This window comes from Oncorhynchus clarkii, chromosome 16 (genome assembly GCF_045791955.1).
Source record: "Oncorhynchus clarkii lewisi isolate Uvic-CL-2024 chromosome 16, UVic_Ocla_1.0, whole genome shotgun sequence".
In the NCBI taxonomy this organism is placed as follows: domain Eukaryota; kingdom Metazoa; phylum Chordata; class Actinopteri; order Salmoniformes; family Salmonidae; genus Oncorhynchus; species Oncorhynchus clarkii.
In genome coordinates, this window is record NC_092162.1 from 69,003,967 (window position 1) to 69,022,219 (window position 18,253).

Below are 18,253 nucleotides of genomic sequence, written 5' to 3' on the forward strand. Positions count from 1 at the left end.
GGGTTTGGGGCCAGAAAGCATGGGGGTTGGGGTCCAGCAGAGGGCATGGGGGTTTGGGACCAGAGAGCATGGGGGTTGGGATCCAGCATGGGGGTTTGGGGCCAGAGAGCATGGGGGTTGGGATCCAGCATGGGGGTTTGGGGCCAGAGAGCATGGGGGTTGGGATCCAGCATGGGGGTTTGGGTCAAAAGCGGTAATGAGGGTTGGGGGCCACTAAATCTGAACAGAGGAGTGTAGATACAATAAACCTACCACCTCCATAGTAACAATTAATGACTCACCGTGGGGTTTGATCTTTCCAAGGAGTAAAAAGGACATGTAAACAAAATTGACAAATAAGAAAAATACAAGCTTTTACCCTTTAGGGGTTTGGTGACATTTTGTCAGTGCTGTGTTTGCTCCATCTCTCTTGCAGAAGGCGGAAACACAACAGAGACAAGGCAGTGTTACTGTCAAGTGTTGATCTGGAGTCGCATTTCTTAAAATCCCTGTTTCCCTTAGGTCATTTTACACCGTTACACAGGACGGAGCTCCAAGGCTCTGTTCTACTGGCTGAGAAACACAGAGAGAAAACATCCTGCTGGATTCAAGTTAGCTGCTAGGTAGGATACTACTGTGATTATTATCCCTGATAAAACAAAAACAAACCACATACAGGAAACAAAACCATTAATAATTCAACAAAGACGCTCAACTAACAAGATGTTTAACTGACATACAAAACAACCTACCTACAGAGCTAACCCCCTGAACTGATGACCTCACAAAGCACCTCCCTCATTCCATTTGTTATCTGTCTAACCCTCAGTGCCAAAGAGACTGAATATAGACCGCTCCAATAGAAACACCAACTGGATGTGCGGACACTACTCCTAAGCTGCTCCAATAGAAATCCCTGAAACATCTCTTGGTTTAAAACCTCTATGACTGCCACGTTCTGACCTTAGTTCCTTTGTTTTGTCTTTGTTTTAGTATGGTCAGGGCGTGAGTTGGGGTGGGCAGTCTGTTTGTTTTTTCTATGTTGGTTTTTGAGTTTGGCCTGGTATGGTTCTCAATCAGAGGCAGGAGTCGTTAGCGGTCTCTGATTGAGAATCATACTTAGGTAGCCTTTTTCCATCTGGGTTTCGTGGGTGTTTGTTTTCAGTCTTTGTGTGTCTGCACCAGACAGAACTGTTCCGGTTGTTTCTTTGTTGTTTTGTTATTCAGTGTTCAGTTTTCATTAAATAAGATGAACACTTACCACGCCGCGCTTTGGTCCTCACCTTCTTCATACCGACGATCGTTACAATGACTGCACTGTATTCGTGCAGTGCTGTCTCTCTCACTGGGAGAGGAGAGGACACAGACAGCAAGGCAGTGACACAAACAGACCAATCCAGTCTCAACAACTGCATTTTCCCTGCTCTCATCTTAGGGTTGGGGTGCTCAGAGTGCAGGTTCTTTCAAACAGGAAGCTATGTCGGCTCTCTCTCTCTTCTCTCGTCAACTTGGCACTGAATGTCTCTCTCTCTCCATTTCTCCCTAACTCTCTCTCTCTATCCTTCTCCCTCCCTCCCTCCCTCCCTCCCTCCCTCCCTCCCTCCCTCCCTCCCTCCCTCTCTCTGCCTGTAGGGGTACAGTCAGTGCATCAGAGAAGAGCAGAGAGGAGCAGAGAAGCAATTCAATTCAATTTGTGTTGCAATCTGAGGCCTCTCAGACTTACTAAATCAATTACACACAATCCTTGTGCTGATGCTTCTTTTCTCTTCTCCTCTCTCCTCTCTCTCCTAGCCCACGGCCATGTCTCTCACCAACACAAACCTAGCCCACGGCCATGTCTCTCACCAACACAAACCTAGCCCAAGGCCATGTCTCTCACCAACACAAACCTAGCCCACGGCCATGTCTCTCACCAACACAAACCTAGCCCACGGCCATGTCTCTCACCAACACAAACCTAGCCCACGGCCATGTCTCTCACCAACACAAACCTAGCCCACGGCCATGTCTCTCACCAACACAAACCTAGCCCACGGCCATGTCTCTCACCCACACAAACCTAGCCCACGGCCATGTCTCTCACCAACACAAACCTAGCCCACGGCCATGTCTCTCACCCACACAAACCTAGCCCACGGCCATGTCTCTCAACCAACACAAACCTAGCCCACGGCCATGTCTCTCACCAACACAAACCTAGCCCACAGCCATGTCTCTCACCAACATAAACATAGCACCCTGAACATGTCTCTCACCAACACAAACCTAGCACCCTGAACATGTCTCTCACCAACACAAAGCTAGCCCAGGGCCATGTCTCTCACCAACACAAACCTAGCCCACGGCCATGTCTCTCACCAACACAAACCTAGCACCCTGAACATGTCTCTCACCAACACAAACCTAGTCCCAGGCAATGTCTCTCATCCACACAAACATAGCCCACGGCCATGTCTCTCACCAGCACAAACCTAGCCATGTCTCTCACCAACACAAACCTAGCACCCTGAACATGTCTCTCACCAACACAAAACTAGCCCCCGGCCACGTCTCTCACCAACACAAACATAGCCCACGGCCATGTCTCTCACCAACACAAAACTAGCCCCCGGCCACGTCTCTCACCAACACAAACATAGCCCACGGCCATGTCTCTCACCAACAGAAACCTAGCCATGTCTCTCATCCAGACAAACCTAGCAATGTCTCTCATCCAGACAAACCCAGCCCATGGCCATGTCTCTCACCAACACAAACATAGCCCCAGACCATGTCTCTCACCAACACAAACCTAGCCATGTCTCTCATCCAGACAAACCTAGCCATGTCTCTCATCCAGACAAACCCAGCCAACGGCCATGTCTCTCACCAACACAAACATAGCCCCAGACCATGTCTCTCACCAACACAAACCTAGCCATGTCTCTCATCCAGACAAATCTAGCCATGTCTCTCATCCAGACAAACCTAGCCATGTCTCTCACCAACACAAACCCAGCCATGTCTCTCATCCAGACAAACCTAGCCATGTCTCTCATCCAGACAAACCTAGCCATGTCTCTCATCCAGACAAACCCAGCCAACGGCCATGTCTCTCACCAACACAAACATAGCCCCAGACCATGTCTCTCACCAACACAAACCTAGCCATGTCTCTCATCCAGACAAATCTAGCCATGTCTCTCATCCAGATAAACCTAGCCATGTCTCTCATCCAGACAAACCTAGCCCCCGACCATGTCTCTCACCAACACAAACCTAACCCCGGGCTATGTCTCTCATCCACACAAACCCAGCACCCGACCATGTCTCTCACCAACACAAACCTAGCACCCTGAACATGTCTCTCACCAACACAAACCTAGTCCCAGGCAAAGTCTCTCATCCACACAAACCTAGTCCCGGGCTATGTCTCTCACCAACACAAACCTAGCACCCTGAACATGTCTCTCACCAACACAAACCTAGTCCCAGGCAAAGTCTCTCATCCACACAAACCTAGTCCCAGGCAAAGTCTCTCATCCACACAAACCTAGTCCCAGGCTATGTCTCTCACCAACACAAACCTAGCCATGTCTCTCACCAACACAAACCTAGCCCACGGCCATGTCTCTCACCAACACAAACCTAGCCCACGGCCATGTCTCTCACCAACACAAACCTAGCCCACGGCCATGTCTCTCACCAACACAAACCTAGTCCCAGGCAATGTCTCTCACCAACACAAACCTAGCACCCTGAACATGTCTCTCACCAACACAAACCTAGCCCCTGACCATGTCTCTCACCAACACAAACCTAGCCCCTGACCATGTCTCTCACCAACACAAACCCAGCCCCTGACCATGTCTCTGTATGTGTCACAAATTACACCCTATTATTCCATATACAGTGTACTTCTTTTGTCCAGGGCCCATAGACATGGCCGGTGGTTAGGTTTGTGGGGGCGAGAGAAATAGCTGTCCTTCTGGAAGGTTTATCCCATCCCCACAGAGGAACTCTGACGTCTGCCAGAGTGACCATCAGGTTCTTGGTCACCTCGCTGATCAAGGCCCTTCTCCCCCGTTTGCTCAGTTTGGCCGGGCGGCCAGCTACAGGAAGAGTCTCGGTGGTTCCAAACTTCTTCCATTTACGAATGGAGGCCACTGTGCTCTTGGGGACCTTTGATGCTGCAGACATTTTTTAATAACCTTCCCCAGATTTACGGACAATTCCTTCAACCTCATGGCTTGGTTTTTGCTCTGACATGCACTGTCGACTCTGGGACCTTATATAGACAGGTGTGTGCCTTTCCAAATCATGTCCAATCAACTGAATTTACAACAGGAGGACTCCAATCAAGTTGGAGAAACAGCTCAAGGATGATCAATGGAAACAGGACGCACCTGAGCTCAATTTCGAGTCTCATAGCAAAGTGTCTGAATACTTATGTAAATAAGGTGTTTCTGTTATTTATTTATTTTACATTTAAAAAATGTCTAAAAACCTGTTTTCGCTCTGTCATTATGGGGTATTGTGTGTAGATTGTTTTAGAAGGAAACATTTTTTTAAATCCATTTTAGATTAAGGCTGTATCATAAGAAAATGTGGAAAAAGTCAAGGGGTCTGAATACTTTCTGAATGCATTGTATAGGGATTAGAATGTCATTTGGGACCCACACCTTGTCTCTGCCTCAGTTTATTGGGCAAATACACATTAAAACAAACCATAAAAGAACAGTGTTACTGTAAAACCGGGCTTTAAATAGTTTATATAAAACAGTCAAAGGTTCCCAGTACTATAAATAATTAATGAAGGAAACAGAGAAACGTTGGTGATTGGGTGGATGACTCTGACTTCATTTGAATACTAAAAAATACACATAACGTTAAGCTGACTATTACACATTCAATTAACCTGACCATTACACATTCAATTAACCAGACCATTACACATTCAATTAACCAGACCATTACACATTCAATTAACCTGACCATTACACATTCAATTAACCTGACCATTACACATTCAATTAACCTGACCATTACACATTCAATTAACCTGACCATTACACATTCAATTAACCAGACTAATACACATTCAATTAACCAGACCATTACACATTCAATTAACCTGACTATTACACATTCAATTAACCAGACCATTACACATTCAATTAACCTGACTATTACACATTCAATTAACCTGACTATTACACATTCAATTAACCAGACCATTACACATTCAATTAACCTGACCATTACACATTCAATTAACCTGACTATTACACATTCAATCAACCTGACTATTACACATTCAATTAACCTGACCATTACACATTCAATTAACCTGACTATTACACATTCAATTAACCAGACTAATACACATTCAATTAACCTGACCATTACACATTCAATTAACCTGACTATTACACATTCAATTAACCTGACTATTACACATTCAATTAACCTGACTAATACACATTCAATTAACCTGACTATTACATATTCAATTGACCTGACTATTACACATTCAATTAATCTGACTATTACACATTCAATTAACCTGACTATTACACATTCAATTAACCTGACTATTACACATTCAATTAACCTGACTATTACACATTCAATTAACCTGACTATTACACATTCAATTAACCTGACTATTACACATTCAATTAACCTGACTATTACATATTCAATTAAGATGACTATTACACATTCAATTAACCTGACCATTACACATTCAATTAACCTGACTATTACACATTCAATTAACCTGACTATTACACATTCAATTAACCTGACTAATACATATTCAATTAACCTGACTAATACATATTCAATTAACCTGACTAATACAAATTCAATTAACCTGACCATTACACATTCAATTAACCTGACTATTACACATTCAATTAACCTGACTATTACACATTCAATTAACCTGACTATTACACATTCAATTAACCTGACTAATACATATTCAATTAACCTGACTATTACACATTCAATTAACCTGACTATTACACATTCAATTAACGTGACCATTACACATTCAATTAACCTGACTATTAAACATTCCATTAAGCTGACAATTACAGATTCCATTAAGCTGACCACAACACATTCAATTAACCTGACTATTACACATTCAATTAACCTGACTATTACACATTCAATTAACCTGACTATTACACATTCAATTAACCTGACTAATACATATTCAATTAACCTGACTATTACACATTCAATTAAACTGACTATTACACATTCAATTAACCTGATAACGTTAAGCTGACTATTACACAGTCAATTAACCTGACTATTACACATTCAATTAACCTGACCATTACACATTCAATTAACCTGACCATTACACATTCAAATAACCTGACCATTACACATTCAATTAACCAGACCATTACACATTCAATTAACCAGACCATTACACATTCAATTAACCTGACCATTACACATTCAATTAACCTGACCATTACACATTCAATTAACCTGACCATTACACATTCAATTAACCAGACTAATGCACATTCAATTAACCTGACCATTACACATTCAATTAACCTGACTATTACACATTCAATTAACCTGACTATTACACATTCAATTAACCTGACTATTACACATTCAATTAACCAGACCATTACACATTCAATTAACCTGACCATTACACATTCAATTAACCTGACCATTACACATTCAATTAACCAAACCATTACACATTCAATTAACCTGACCATTACACATTCAATTAACCAGACCATTACACATTCAATTAACCAGACCATTACACATTCAATGAAGCTGACTAATTGACATTCAATTAAGCTGACTAATTGACATTCAATTAAGCTGACTAATTGACATTCAATTAAGCTGACTAATTGACATTCAATTAAGCTGACTATTACACATTAAATTAAGCTGACTAATTGACATTCAATGAAGCTGACTAATTGACATTCAATTAAGCTGACTAATTGACATTCAATTAAGCTGACTAATTGACATTCAATTAATCTGACAATTACACATTTTATTAATCTGACTATTACACATTCAATTAATCTGATTAATACATATTCAATAAATCTGACTATTACACATTCAATTAAGCAGACTATTACACATTTTATTAATCTGACTATTAATTAACACATAATTGACAAATTAATCTGACATTAATTCACATATTCAATTAACACATTTTATTATGCTGACTATTACACATTAAATTAAGCTGACTATTACACATTAAATTATGCAGACTATTTCAGAGTCAAGATGTTATTTTTTCAAACCAAACAACTTTCAGTAGGAGCCACTGTAGAATAAAATATGTTTTTATTTGAAGTAGTTATTTATTAGAACCAGCATGGCTACTATAGCATTCCGCAGCGATACGCCATCCCATCTGGTTTCTGCTTAGTATGACTATCATTTGTTTTTTAATAGGAAAATGACCCAACACACCTCCAGGTGTAAGAGATATTTGACCAAGAAAGAGAAAGAGAGTGTTCACAATCACCTGACCTCAACCCAATTGAGATGGTTTGGGATGAGTTGGACCGCAGAGTGAAGGAAAAGCTGCCAACAAGTGCTCAGCATATGTGGGAACTCCTTCAAGACTGTTGGAAAAGCATTCCAGGTGAAGCTGGTTGAGAGAATGCCAATAGTGTGCAAAGCTATCATCAAGGCAATGGGTGGCTACTTTGACACATTTTTGCTTACCACATGATTCCATATGTTTTAATTCATAGTTTTGTTGACTTAGATATTATTCTACAATGTAGAAAATAGTAAAAATAAAGAAAAACCCTGAAATTAGTAGCTGTGTCCAAACGTCTGACTGGTACTGTACATATTTATAAATATCTTCACATGGTGATGTTTCTATTAGTTAAAAACACAAAACAGTTTGTCCTTAACATTTGACAAAGGGCTTTCTTAAATTGACAGTGTGCTTGTACTGCCCTGATTTCTATAGATAAATTATTCCAGTCAGTTGGGCCGTTGTATCTGAAAGATCTCATTTTACCATTGCCGCTGTTTTCGGAAGCAGTAGTGTAAGTTAATTTATACATTTAAAAATAAAGTGGTTCCAATGCAGTTGTTTTCTGTTTGGGAGTGACAGTCAATTTAGTGATTCAGACATTGTTTAGAAATATATATATATATAATGGCATCCATGAATGACTCTGCATAGATTGTTTTAAATGCCATCTAAATCACACAAAAAAAGGTATTGGGGTGTTTTGATAGAGGATGCCATCATAGTCTAGGATAGGAAGCAATAGTTGGGTTACTAAGGTATTTCTAATCAATACAACAAAAGAGTTCTTAGACCTGTATAGTAAACTCAAGCTTAATCGTTTAAAAATATATATATAATCAATATGCTTTCCAATATATAATTCAGTATCTATCCTTAAACAGCTGGATGTGAAATCAACTGAAATAAAGATGGAGCTGGTGGGTGGTTCAGTGTAGCTGCAACAGCTTCTGCCACAGATGCTATACAAGCAAGGCTTTGTGAAAAGAAAATAAAAAATATGAATGAATGTCTCCCTGTAGTCTTGAACTTGTATGGAGAAGTTAGTCTTTCTCTAGCGAGACAAACAAGAGAGACAACAGAACTACAGAGCCAGAGGGCTTTCACACTGAAACAGTCAACCTCACTGTGTAATGCATGAGGGGTTGGAAGGAGAATAAACAACAAGATGAATGATGAGATCAACTAGCAAGACTAAAATACATCTGCTGTTACTTCACACACACGCATGTATAAACACAGGTGAGAGTACACACACACACATGCTTGCAGTGTTTGAAAAAGTACCCAATTGTAATACTTGTGTAAAAGTATAGATACCTTTTAATAGAAAGTTACTCAAGTAAAAGTGGAAGTCAGCCAGTAAAATACTACATGAGTAAAAGTGGAAGTCAGCCAGTTAAATACAACTTGAGTAAAAGTGGAAGTCAGCCAGTTAAATACAACTTGAGTAAAAGTGGAAGTCAGCTAGTTAAATACTACTTGAGTAAAAGTATAGATACCTTTTAATAGAAAGTGACTCAAGTAAAAGTGGAAGTCAGGCAGTTAAATACTACTTGAGTAAAAGTGGAAGTCAGCCAGTTAAAGACTACTTGAGTAAAAGTGGAAGTCAGTCAGTTAAAGACTACTTGAGTAAAAGTGAAAGTCAGACAGTTAAATACTACTTGAGTAAAAGTCTAATGTTTTATAACTAGTCAAGTTAGTTAAGAACAATTTCTTATTTACAATGACAGGACAAGCTACCTAAGTATGGTTCTCAGAGACTACGATAGACAGCTGCCAAACCACAAAGACATCCAAAGCAGAAAATTAACATAGAATGCCCACCCTAGTCACACCCTGGCCTAACCAAAATAGAGAATAAAAGCCTCTCTATGGCCAGGGCGTGACACTGTGGGGATGTTTTTCCATCGGCAGGGAAACTGAATTGAAGGAATGATGGTTGGTGATAAATAAAGGGAAATTCTTGAAGGAAACCTGGTTCAGTCTTCCAGAGATTTGAAACTGGGACGGAGGTTCAACTTCCAGCAGGACAATGACCCTAAGCATACTGCTAAAGCAACATTCGAGTGGTTTAAGGGGAAATATTTAAATGTCTTGGAATGGCCTAGTCAAAGCCCAGAATCAGTTGAGAATTTGTGGTATGACTTAAAGATTGCTGTACACCAGTGGAATCCATCCAACTTGAAGGAGCTGGCCCAGTTTTGCCTTGAAGAATGGGCAAAATCCCAGTGGATAGATGTGCCAAGCTTATAGAGACATACCCCAAGAGACTTGCAGCTGTAATTGCTGTGAAAGGTGGCTCTACAAAGTATTGACTTTGGGGGGCTGAATTGTGTAAATCAAGGTATACAAACCCACAAAAAAAACAATTTTAATTCCAGGTTAGGCAACAAAATAGGAAAAACGCAAAGGGGGCGAATACTTTCGCAAGCCACTGAAGTACTTTAAAGTATTTTCACTTAAGTACTTTACACCACTGCGCGTATGCATAAACATGGGTGAGAGTACACACACACACGCTTGCACATACTCACACACAAACTGACACAAGCGCGTAGCTTACACTTGTCAGGAACACACACACATTCACAAATACACACATTTATCAAAGAGCCATCAAGCTGATATGACGTGTATATTGAGAATCCCATTACATACAGCATGAGTAGCAGCAACAGGTGTGGATGAATGCTGCATAATATAGATCAGAACACTCAGAGCTGCTTTGAGACTCTCTGTGTGAACTATTACAGCAGCCAAACCTCAGACCCTGACTGTGATAATACAAGCCTTTTTATAACTAATTATCCTTATCAGTGATTGAACTGCTCTTTATATACTGTAGTCAGCCAGTCAGTCAGACAGCCAGTCAGCAAGCCATTTAGCCAGCCAGTCAGCCAGCCATTTAGCCAGCCATTTAGCCAGCCAGTCAGCCAGCCAGTCAGTCAGCCATTTAGTCAGCCAGCCAGTCAGCCACTTAGCTAGCCAGTCAGTCAGCCATTTAGCCAGCCAGTCAGCCAGCCAGCCAGCCAGTCAGTCAGCCATTTAGCCAGCCAGTCAGCCATTTAGCCAGCCATTTAGCCAGCCAGTCAGTCAGCCATTTAGCCAGTCAGCCAGCCAGTCAGCCAGCCAGCCAGTAAGTCAGTCAGTCAGTCAGAAGAGCTTTCTATTCAACTCCAGGTCTCTCTACCACTGATCTTGTAAACTCAGGGAAAAAAAGAAACGTCCATTTTTCAGGACACTGTCTTTCAAAGATAATTCGTAAAAATCCAAATAACTTCACAGATCTTCATTGTAAAGGATTTAAACACTGCTTCCCATGCTTGTTCAATGAAACATAAACAATTAATGAACATGCACCTGTGGAACGGTCGTTAAGAAACTAACAGCTTACAGACGGTAGGCAAATAAGGTCACAGTTATGAAAACTTAGGACACTAAAGAGGCCTTTCTACTGACTTTGAAAAACACCAAAAGAAAGATGCCCAGGGTCCCTGCCTGCTCATCTGTGTGAATGTGCCTTAGGTATGCTGCAAGGAGGCATGAGGACTGCAGATGTGGCTAGGGCAATACATGCAATGTACATACTGTGAGATGCCTAACACAGCGCTACAGGGAGACAGGACGGACAGCTGAAAGAATGAGCGTTCCACCGAGGCCTGTACTCTGGAGCGGGATCGATTTGGAGGTGGAGGGTCTGTCATGGTCTGGGCGGTCTGGGGCGGTGTGTCACAGCATCATTGGACTGAGCTTGTTGTCATTGCAGGCAATCTCAACGCTGTGTGTTACAGGGAAGACATACTCCTCCCTCATGTGGTACCCTTCCTGCAGGCTCATCCTGACATGACCCTCCAGCATGACAATGCCACCAGCCATACTGCTCGTTCTGTGCGTGTTTTCCTGCAAGACAGGAATGTCAGTGTTCTGCCATGGCCAGCGAGGAGCCCGGCTCTCAATTCCATTGAGCACATCTGGGACCTGTTGGATCGGAGGGAGGTGGCTAGGGCCATTCACCCCAGAAATGTCTGGCAACTTGAAGGTGCCTTGGTGGAAGAGTGGGTAACATCTCACAGCAAGAACTGGCAAATATGGTGCAGTCCACGAGGAGGAGGTGCACTGCAGTACTTAATGCAGTTGGTGGCCACACCAGATACTGACTATTACTTTTGATTTTGAACCCCCCCCCCCCCCTTTCTTCAGGGACACATTATTCCATTTCTGTTAGTCACATGTTGGAACTTGTTCAGTTTATGTCTCAGTTGTTGAATCTTGTTATGTTCACACAAATTAAACGCAGTTGACAGTGAGAGGATGTTTATTTTTTTGCTGAGTTGATGTAATTTCAGATATTTATGATGACAGTTATTCAGATATTGTCACACCCTGATCTGTTTCACCAGTCATTGTGCTTGTCTCTACCCCCATCCAGGTGTCGCTTATCTTTCCCATCATCCCCAGTGTATTTATACCTGTGTTCTCTGTTTGTCTGTTGCCAGTTAGTTTATGTTTTTCTTGTTTTCTAGTTCTGTTTTCTAGTTTTCCCCCAGTTTTGACCATTCTGCCTGCCATGACCCTGAGCCTGCCTGCCGTTCTGTACCCTTTCACACCACCCTGGATTACTGACCTGAGCCTGCCTGACCTAACCCTGCCTTCTGGTCTTTACCTTTCAGACTCTGCTCTGGATTACTGACCTCTGCCTGCCCTTAACCTGTCATTTTCCTGCCCCCCTGTTTTTGTAATAAACTTTTGTTACTTCGAAACTGTCTGTATCTGGGTCTTCACCTGAGCCTTGACAGATATTTATGATGGCAGTTATTCTAAGTTCAGATATTTATGATGGAATTTATTCTGAGTTCAGATATTTAGGATGGCAGTTATTCTGCCAGTTTAGGAGTGTGTGGTGAAACGTCAATGACCAATTAATTGCACTTCTTGGAGAAGAATATATGAGGGCGCTTGATACAGTGCCTTGCGAAAGTATTCGGCCCCCTTGAACTTTGCGACCTTTTGCCACATTTCAGGCTTCAAACATAAAGATATAAAACTGTATTTTTTTGTGAAGAATCAACAACAAGTGGGACACAATCATGAAGTGGAACGACATTTATTGGATGTTTCAAACTTTTTTAACAAATCAAAAACGGAAAAATTGGGCGTGCAAAATTATTCAGCCCCCTTAAGTTAATACTTTGTAGCGCCACCTTTTGCTGCGATTACAGCTGTAAGTCGCTTGGGATATGTCTCTATCAGTTTTGCACATCGAGAGACTGAAATTTTTTCCCATTCCTCCTTGCAAAACAGCTCGAGCTCAGTGAGGTTGGATGGAGAGCATTTGTGAACAGCAGTTTTCAGTTCTTTCCACAGATTCTCGATTGGATTCAGGTCTGGACTTTGACTTGGCCATTCTAACACCTGGATATGTTTATTTTTTAACCATTCCATTGTAGATTTTGCTTTATGTTTTGGATCATTGTCTTGTTGGAAGACAAATCTCCGTCCCAGTCTCAGGTCTTTTGCAGACTCCATCAGGTTTTCTTCCAGAATGGTCCTGTATTTGGCTCCATCCATCTTCCCATCAATTTTAACCATCTTCCCTGTCCCTGCTGAAGACAAGCAGGCCCAAACCATGATGCTGCCACCACCATGTTTGACAGTGGGGATTGTGTGTTCAGGGTGTTGCTTTTACGCCAAACATAACGTTTTGCATTGTTGCCAAAAAGTTCAATTTTGGTTTCATCTGACCAGAGCACCTTCTTCCACATGTTTGGTGTGTCTCCCAGGTGGCTTGTGGCAAACTTTAAACAACACTTTTTATGGATATCTTTAAGAAATGGCTTTCTTCTTGCCACTCTTCCATAAAGGCCAGATTTGTGCAAAATACGACTGATTGTTGTCCTATGGACAGAGTCTTCCCACCTCAGCTGTAGATCTCTGCAGTTCATCCAGAGTGATCATGGGCCTCTTGGCTGCATCTCTGATCAGTCTTCTCCTTGTATGAGCTGAAAGTTCAGAGGGACGGCCAGGTCTTGGTAGATTTGCAGTGGTCTGATACTCCTTCCATTTCAATATTATCGCTTGCACAGTGCTCCTTGGGATGTTTAAAGCTTGGGAAATATTTTTGTATCCAAATCCGGCTTTAAACTTCTTCACAACAGTATCTCGGACCTGCCTGGTGTGTTCCTTGTTCTTCATGATGCTCTCTGCGCTTTTAACGGACCTCTGAGAATATCACAGTGCAGGTGCATTTATACGGAGATTTGATTACACACAGGTGGATTGTATTTATCATCATTAGTCATTTAGGTCAACATTGGATCATTCAGAGATCCTCACTGAACTTCTGGAGAGAGTTTGCTGCACTGAAAGTAAAGGGGCTGAATAATTTTGCACGCCCAATTTTTAAGTTTAAGTTTAAAATATCCAATAAATGTAGTTCCACTTCATAATTGTGTCCCACTTGTTGTTGATTCTTCACAAAAAAATACAGTTTTATATCTTTATGTTTGAAGACTGAAATGTGGCAAAAGGTCGCAAAGTTCAAGGGGGCCAAATACTTTCGCAAGGCACTGTAGTTTGGCATGTTTGGTTAGTTTTTTTTTTTTTTATATGATTGATGTTGTACTAAACAGCCATATCAATTTCCTCCAGTTAATAGAAAGTTGTTATTCCTATTTATTCCTAAGTGTGTATGTGTGTGGGTGTGGGTGTGCGTGTGGGTGTGTGGGTGGGTGGGTGTGGGTGTGCGTGTGGGTGTGTGGGTGGGTGTGGGTGTGCGTGTGGGTGTGTGGGTGGGTGTGGGTGTAGGTGTGTGTATGTGTGTGGGTGTCGGTGTGTGGGTGTGCGTGTGGGTGTGGTGGGTGTGTGGGTGTGTGTATGTGTGTGGGTGTCGGTGTGTGGGTGGGTGTGGGTGTGCGTGTGTAAGCAGCTCCAAGGGAACAGACCATAAGCAGCATCAAAGCAAAGCCTCTGATCAATCTCTCTCCTCCTTCAGGTCCGATGACATCATATTAATTTCTGATAGCTCTGTGAAAAACACATTAATTGGCGGCCTTGAGAAAACTGCGGGCTGTGTCCTTTAAGTTACAACACAACATGGATGTGATGGCCTCTGTCAGAGAGCGAGAGAGGTGTGGATAGAGAGAGAAAAAAGGAGGGAGGGAGATAGAGAGTAAGAGAGATAGAGAGAGAATGTAGGGAGATAGAGAGTGAGAGATAGTGAGAGAAAGGAGGAAGGGAGAGAGGGAGATAGAGAGTGAGAGAGAGAGAAAGGAGGGAGATTCAGAGTGAGAGAGAGCGATAGAGAGAGAAAGGAGGGAGATAGAGAGTGAAAGGTAGCGAGAGAAAGGAGGGAGGGAGATAGAGAGTGAGAGAGAGAAAGGAGGGAGATTCAGAGTGAGAGAGTGATAGAGAGAGAAAGGAAGGAAGGAGATAGAGAATGAGAAATAATGAGAGAAAGGAGGGAGATAGAGAGTGAGAGATAGTGAGAGAAAGGAGGAAGGGAGAGAGGGAGATAGAGAGTGAGAGAGAGAGAAAGGAGGGAGATTCAGAGTGAGAGAGAGCGATAGAGAAAGGAGGGAGATAGAGAGTGAAAGGTAGTGAGAGAAAGGAGGGAGGGAGATAGAGAGTGAGAGAGAGAAAGGAGGGAGATTCAGAGTGAGAGAGTGATAGAGAGAGAAAGGAAGGAAGGAAGGAGATAGAGAATGAGAAATAATGAGAGAAAGGAGGGAGATAGAGAGTGAGAGCGATAGAGAAAGAAAGGAGGGAGATAAAGACCAAGGGAGATAGAGAGAGAAAAGAGGGAGATAGAGAGTGAGAGAGATAGAAAAAGAAAGGAGGGAGAAAGAGAGCAAGGGAGATAGAGAGAGAAAGGAGGGAGATAGAGAGCAAGAGAGAGAAAGGATGGAGATAGAGAGCAAGGGAGATAGAGATAGAAAGGAGGGAGATAGAGAGCAAGGGAGATAGAGAGAGAAAGGAGGGAGATAGAGTACAAAACTGCTCCAGTAGCACCAATCACCAGACTTCACATTAGCAGTAGAACCATTGTATCAGATTTGAGTGTCATCTTCAGATGGACTCAAAGAGACACGAAGAAACATGTTAACAGGCTTTGTTTGATAATCTGTTTATGTTCCACTTACTAGCCCATACTTTTACAATGAACCTGGTCAAATGTTATCGGCTTGACGGCTCTATTGTCCTTCCAAGAACCCCACCCCGATCCAATCCACAACATTATCGTGCGGCACAGTGATCGTCACTGGTTGGGGGAAAGACTCGGCTACATGTAGGCTATTCAAACTCTACATTTCACTGCAGGCACCAAAGCATTGATCAAAGGAACTTCTACCCCCGCGCCAACAATCTCGATATCAACTGTGGCACGAGACCGTTTTATTCACAGGATGGAAACATTGCGCAGCAAGAGCTTGGGGAAGAGGATTTAAGCACCCACCCCAAGTAGTCCCTACCCTTTTAACATAATATTAGGAAAATCGATTCAAAGTTAGACATGACATTTCCACATTAACCACAACACAGAAAGCAGGTTTCTATAGCCAACCGCTGTCCCCCTTGCGCATCAGAAAAGCAAACTAGAGGCTTCTTGATGAAATGTCAGACCGTTACAATACTCATTGAATAACCCATCTAACTGTAATTGGCAATGAATTGCATCATTACAATGAAATATAGCCTATTAACTCTCCTGAACGCGGAACTGCAGTGCCCTGCCCCGTATTTTCCTAAGCGCAATGGACCTATCCAAAGTCTGTGAGAGAGACAGAGTAATCAGCTGGCTCAGTGAGCTTACCTGCATGACACTGTGATCTCCACCTTGGTTGCCGGGATTTTTCCCGCAATGGGATCGAAGTCACACACCGCAGCCATGCTATCCAGCTTGTCCATTACGTCTCCCTCCATGCGCGCGGGAGACCCGGGACAACTCCCCTGTTCACTCAGCCTGACCGGGTGCAAGTCTCTCTCTCTCGAGCGTTTCACCAATTCTCACGCGGTCCCTACGCCAGGCGCGAGTCCGCAGCGACCTTTCCACTGAGAACAGAGGAACCAACCGTCAGTGGATGAGCAGATGAGAACAGGAGATCCGAAGTTCAGCCAAATCTGTGAAGTGCTCTCCATTCGATATATACACCACTATACAGAAAGCTCGTATCTAATGGAAACGCAAAGTAACTGTTTGGTCAATTGATTTATAATGGTGCAGTTCAAACCAAGTCACAGTGTGCTCTTCTCTCTCTGTCTTCAGGCAGAGTAAGTGAAATCTACTGGCGAGCGTTTGAAAAAGTAAAATCTCACAACGAACAACTCCACCCATTTCTGCATTCTTTCACATAGGCTACTGCCTGAAGGCAAGTGCGACTGGCTGACTGACAAACTAACTGAATGACTGAGTAACTGACTGACTGCCACACAGTGCGGAATCACTGTATTGATTAAGGACAAGGATCATTATATCGCTCCAAATTATTTATCGTGGCTAATAACATCAACAGCTAACTATCGGGCACAAATAAATAGCCCTTTAATAATTAGACCATATTTTAGTATGTGTAGACTAAAAGTCACTTTTTATAGCCGATAGCCTACTTTTCTACCCACGAATTTTAAACGTAAGTGAACAAAGATATTATCTATTTCCCTAAATAGGGAAATCAATTAGTCCAAGTCCGATTTGGCTAATGCTAAGATTAACAAATTGATGCAGAACAGTGATTGAATGCATTATTGAACGTGCTGTGCATATTTCCTACAAGATACATAGCCTCTTAATCAATGTTAAATCAATCCTGCCCTGCCTTTCTGAAGTCTTCGACAGATCACCGACCATTTCTTCTCGCTATGCAATCTGGTTTCGGAGATTGTCCTGGGTGCACCTCAGCCACGCTCAAAAATCAAATCAAATCAAATGTATTTATATAGCCCTTGTACATCAGCTGATATCTCAAAGTGCTGTACAGAAACCCAGCCTAAAACCCCAAACAGCAAGCAATGCAGGTTTTGAAGCACGTTGGCTAGGAAAAACTCCCTAGAAAGGCCAAAACCTAGGAAGAAACCTAGAGAGGAACCAGGCTATGAGGGGTAGCCAGTCATCTTCTGGCTGTGCCGGGTGGAGATTATAACAGAACATGGCCAAGATGTTCAAATGTTCATAAATGACCAGCATGGTCAAATAATAAGTCCGGGACAGGTAGCACGTCCAGTGAACAGGTCAGGATTCCATAGCCGCAGGCAGAACAGTTGAAACTGGAGCAGCAGCATGGCCAGGTGGACTGGGGACAGCAAGGAGTCATCATGCCAGGTAGTCCTGGGGCATGGTCCTAAGGCTCAGGTCCTCCGACATTGGATAAGACAGGAGAAGTACTCCAGATATAACAAACTGATCCTAGCCCCCCGACACATAAACTACTGCAGCACAAATACTGGAGGCTGAGACAGGAGGGGTCAGGAGACACTGTGGCCTCATCCGATGATACCCCCGGACAGAGCCAAACAGGAAGGATATAACCCCACCCACTTTGCCAAAGCACAGCCCCCACACCACTAGAGGGATATCTTCAACCACCAACTTACCATCCTGAGACAAGGCCGAGTATAGCCCACAAAGATCTCCGCCACGGCACAACCCAAGAAGGGAAGCCAACCAAGACAGGAAGATCACATCAGTGACTCAACCCACTCAAGTGACGCACCCCTCCTAGG

At 42.7% G+C, this 18,253-nt stretch overlaps 1 protein-coding gene across 2 annotated transcripts in view; it reads right to left on the reverse strand.

Moving 5' to 3' along the window:
• LOC139368978 (copine-5-like) overlaps nucleotides 1-16,793 on the reverse strand; it is a 185,444-nt gene extending 168,651 nt beyond the window's left edge. For both annotated transcript variants that reach the window (XM_071108513.1, XM_071108512.1), the window contains exon 1: nucleotides 16,347-16,793. In XM_071108513.1, coding sequence (XP_070964614.1) covers nucleotides 16,347-16,456 — 110 coding nt within the window. In that variant the 5' untranslated portion in view covers nucleotides 16,457-16,793. The remainder of the gene's footprint in view (nucleotides 1-16,346) is intronic.
• Between the last annotated feature and the right edge of the window lie 1,460 nt (nucleotides 16,794-18,253).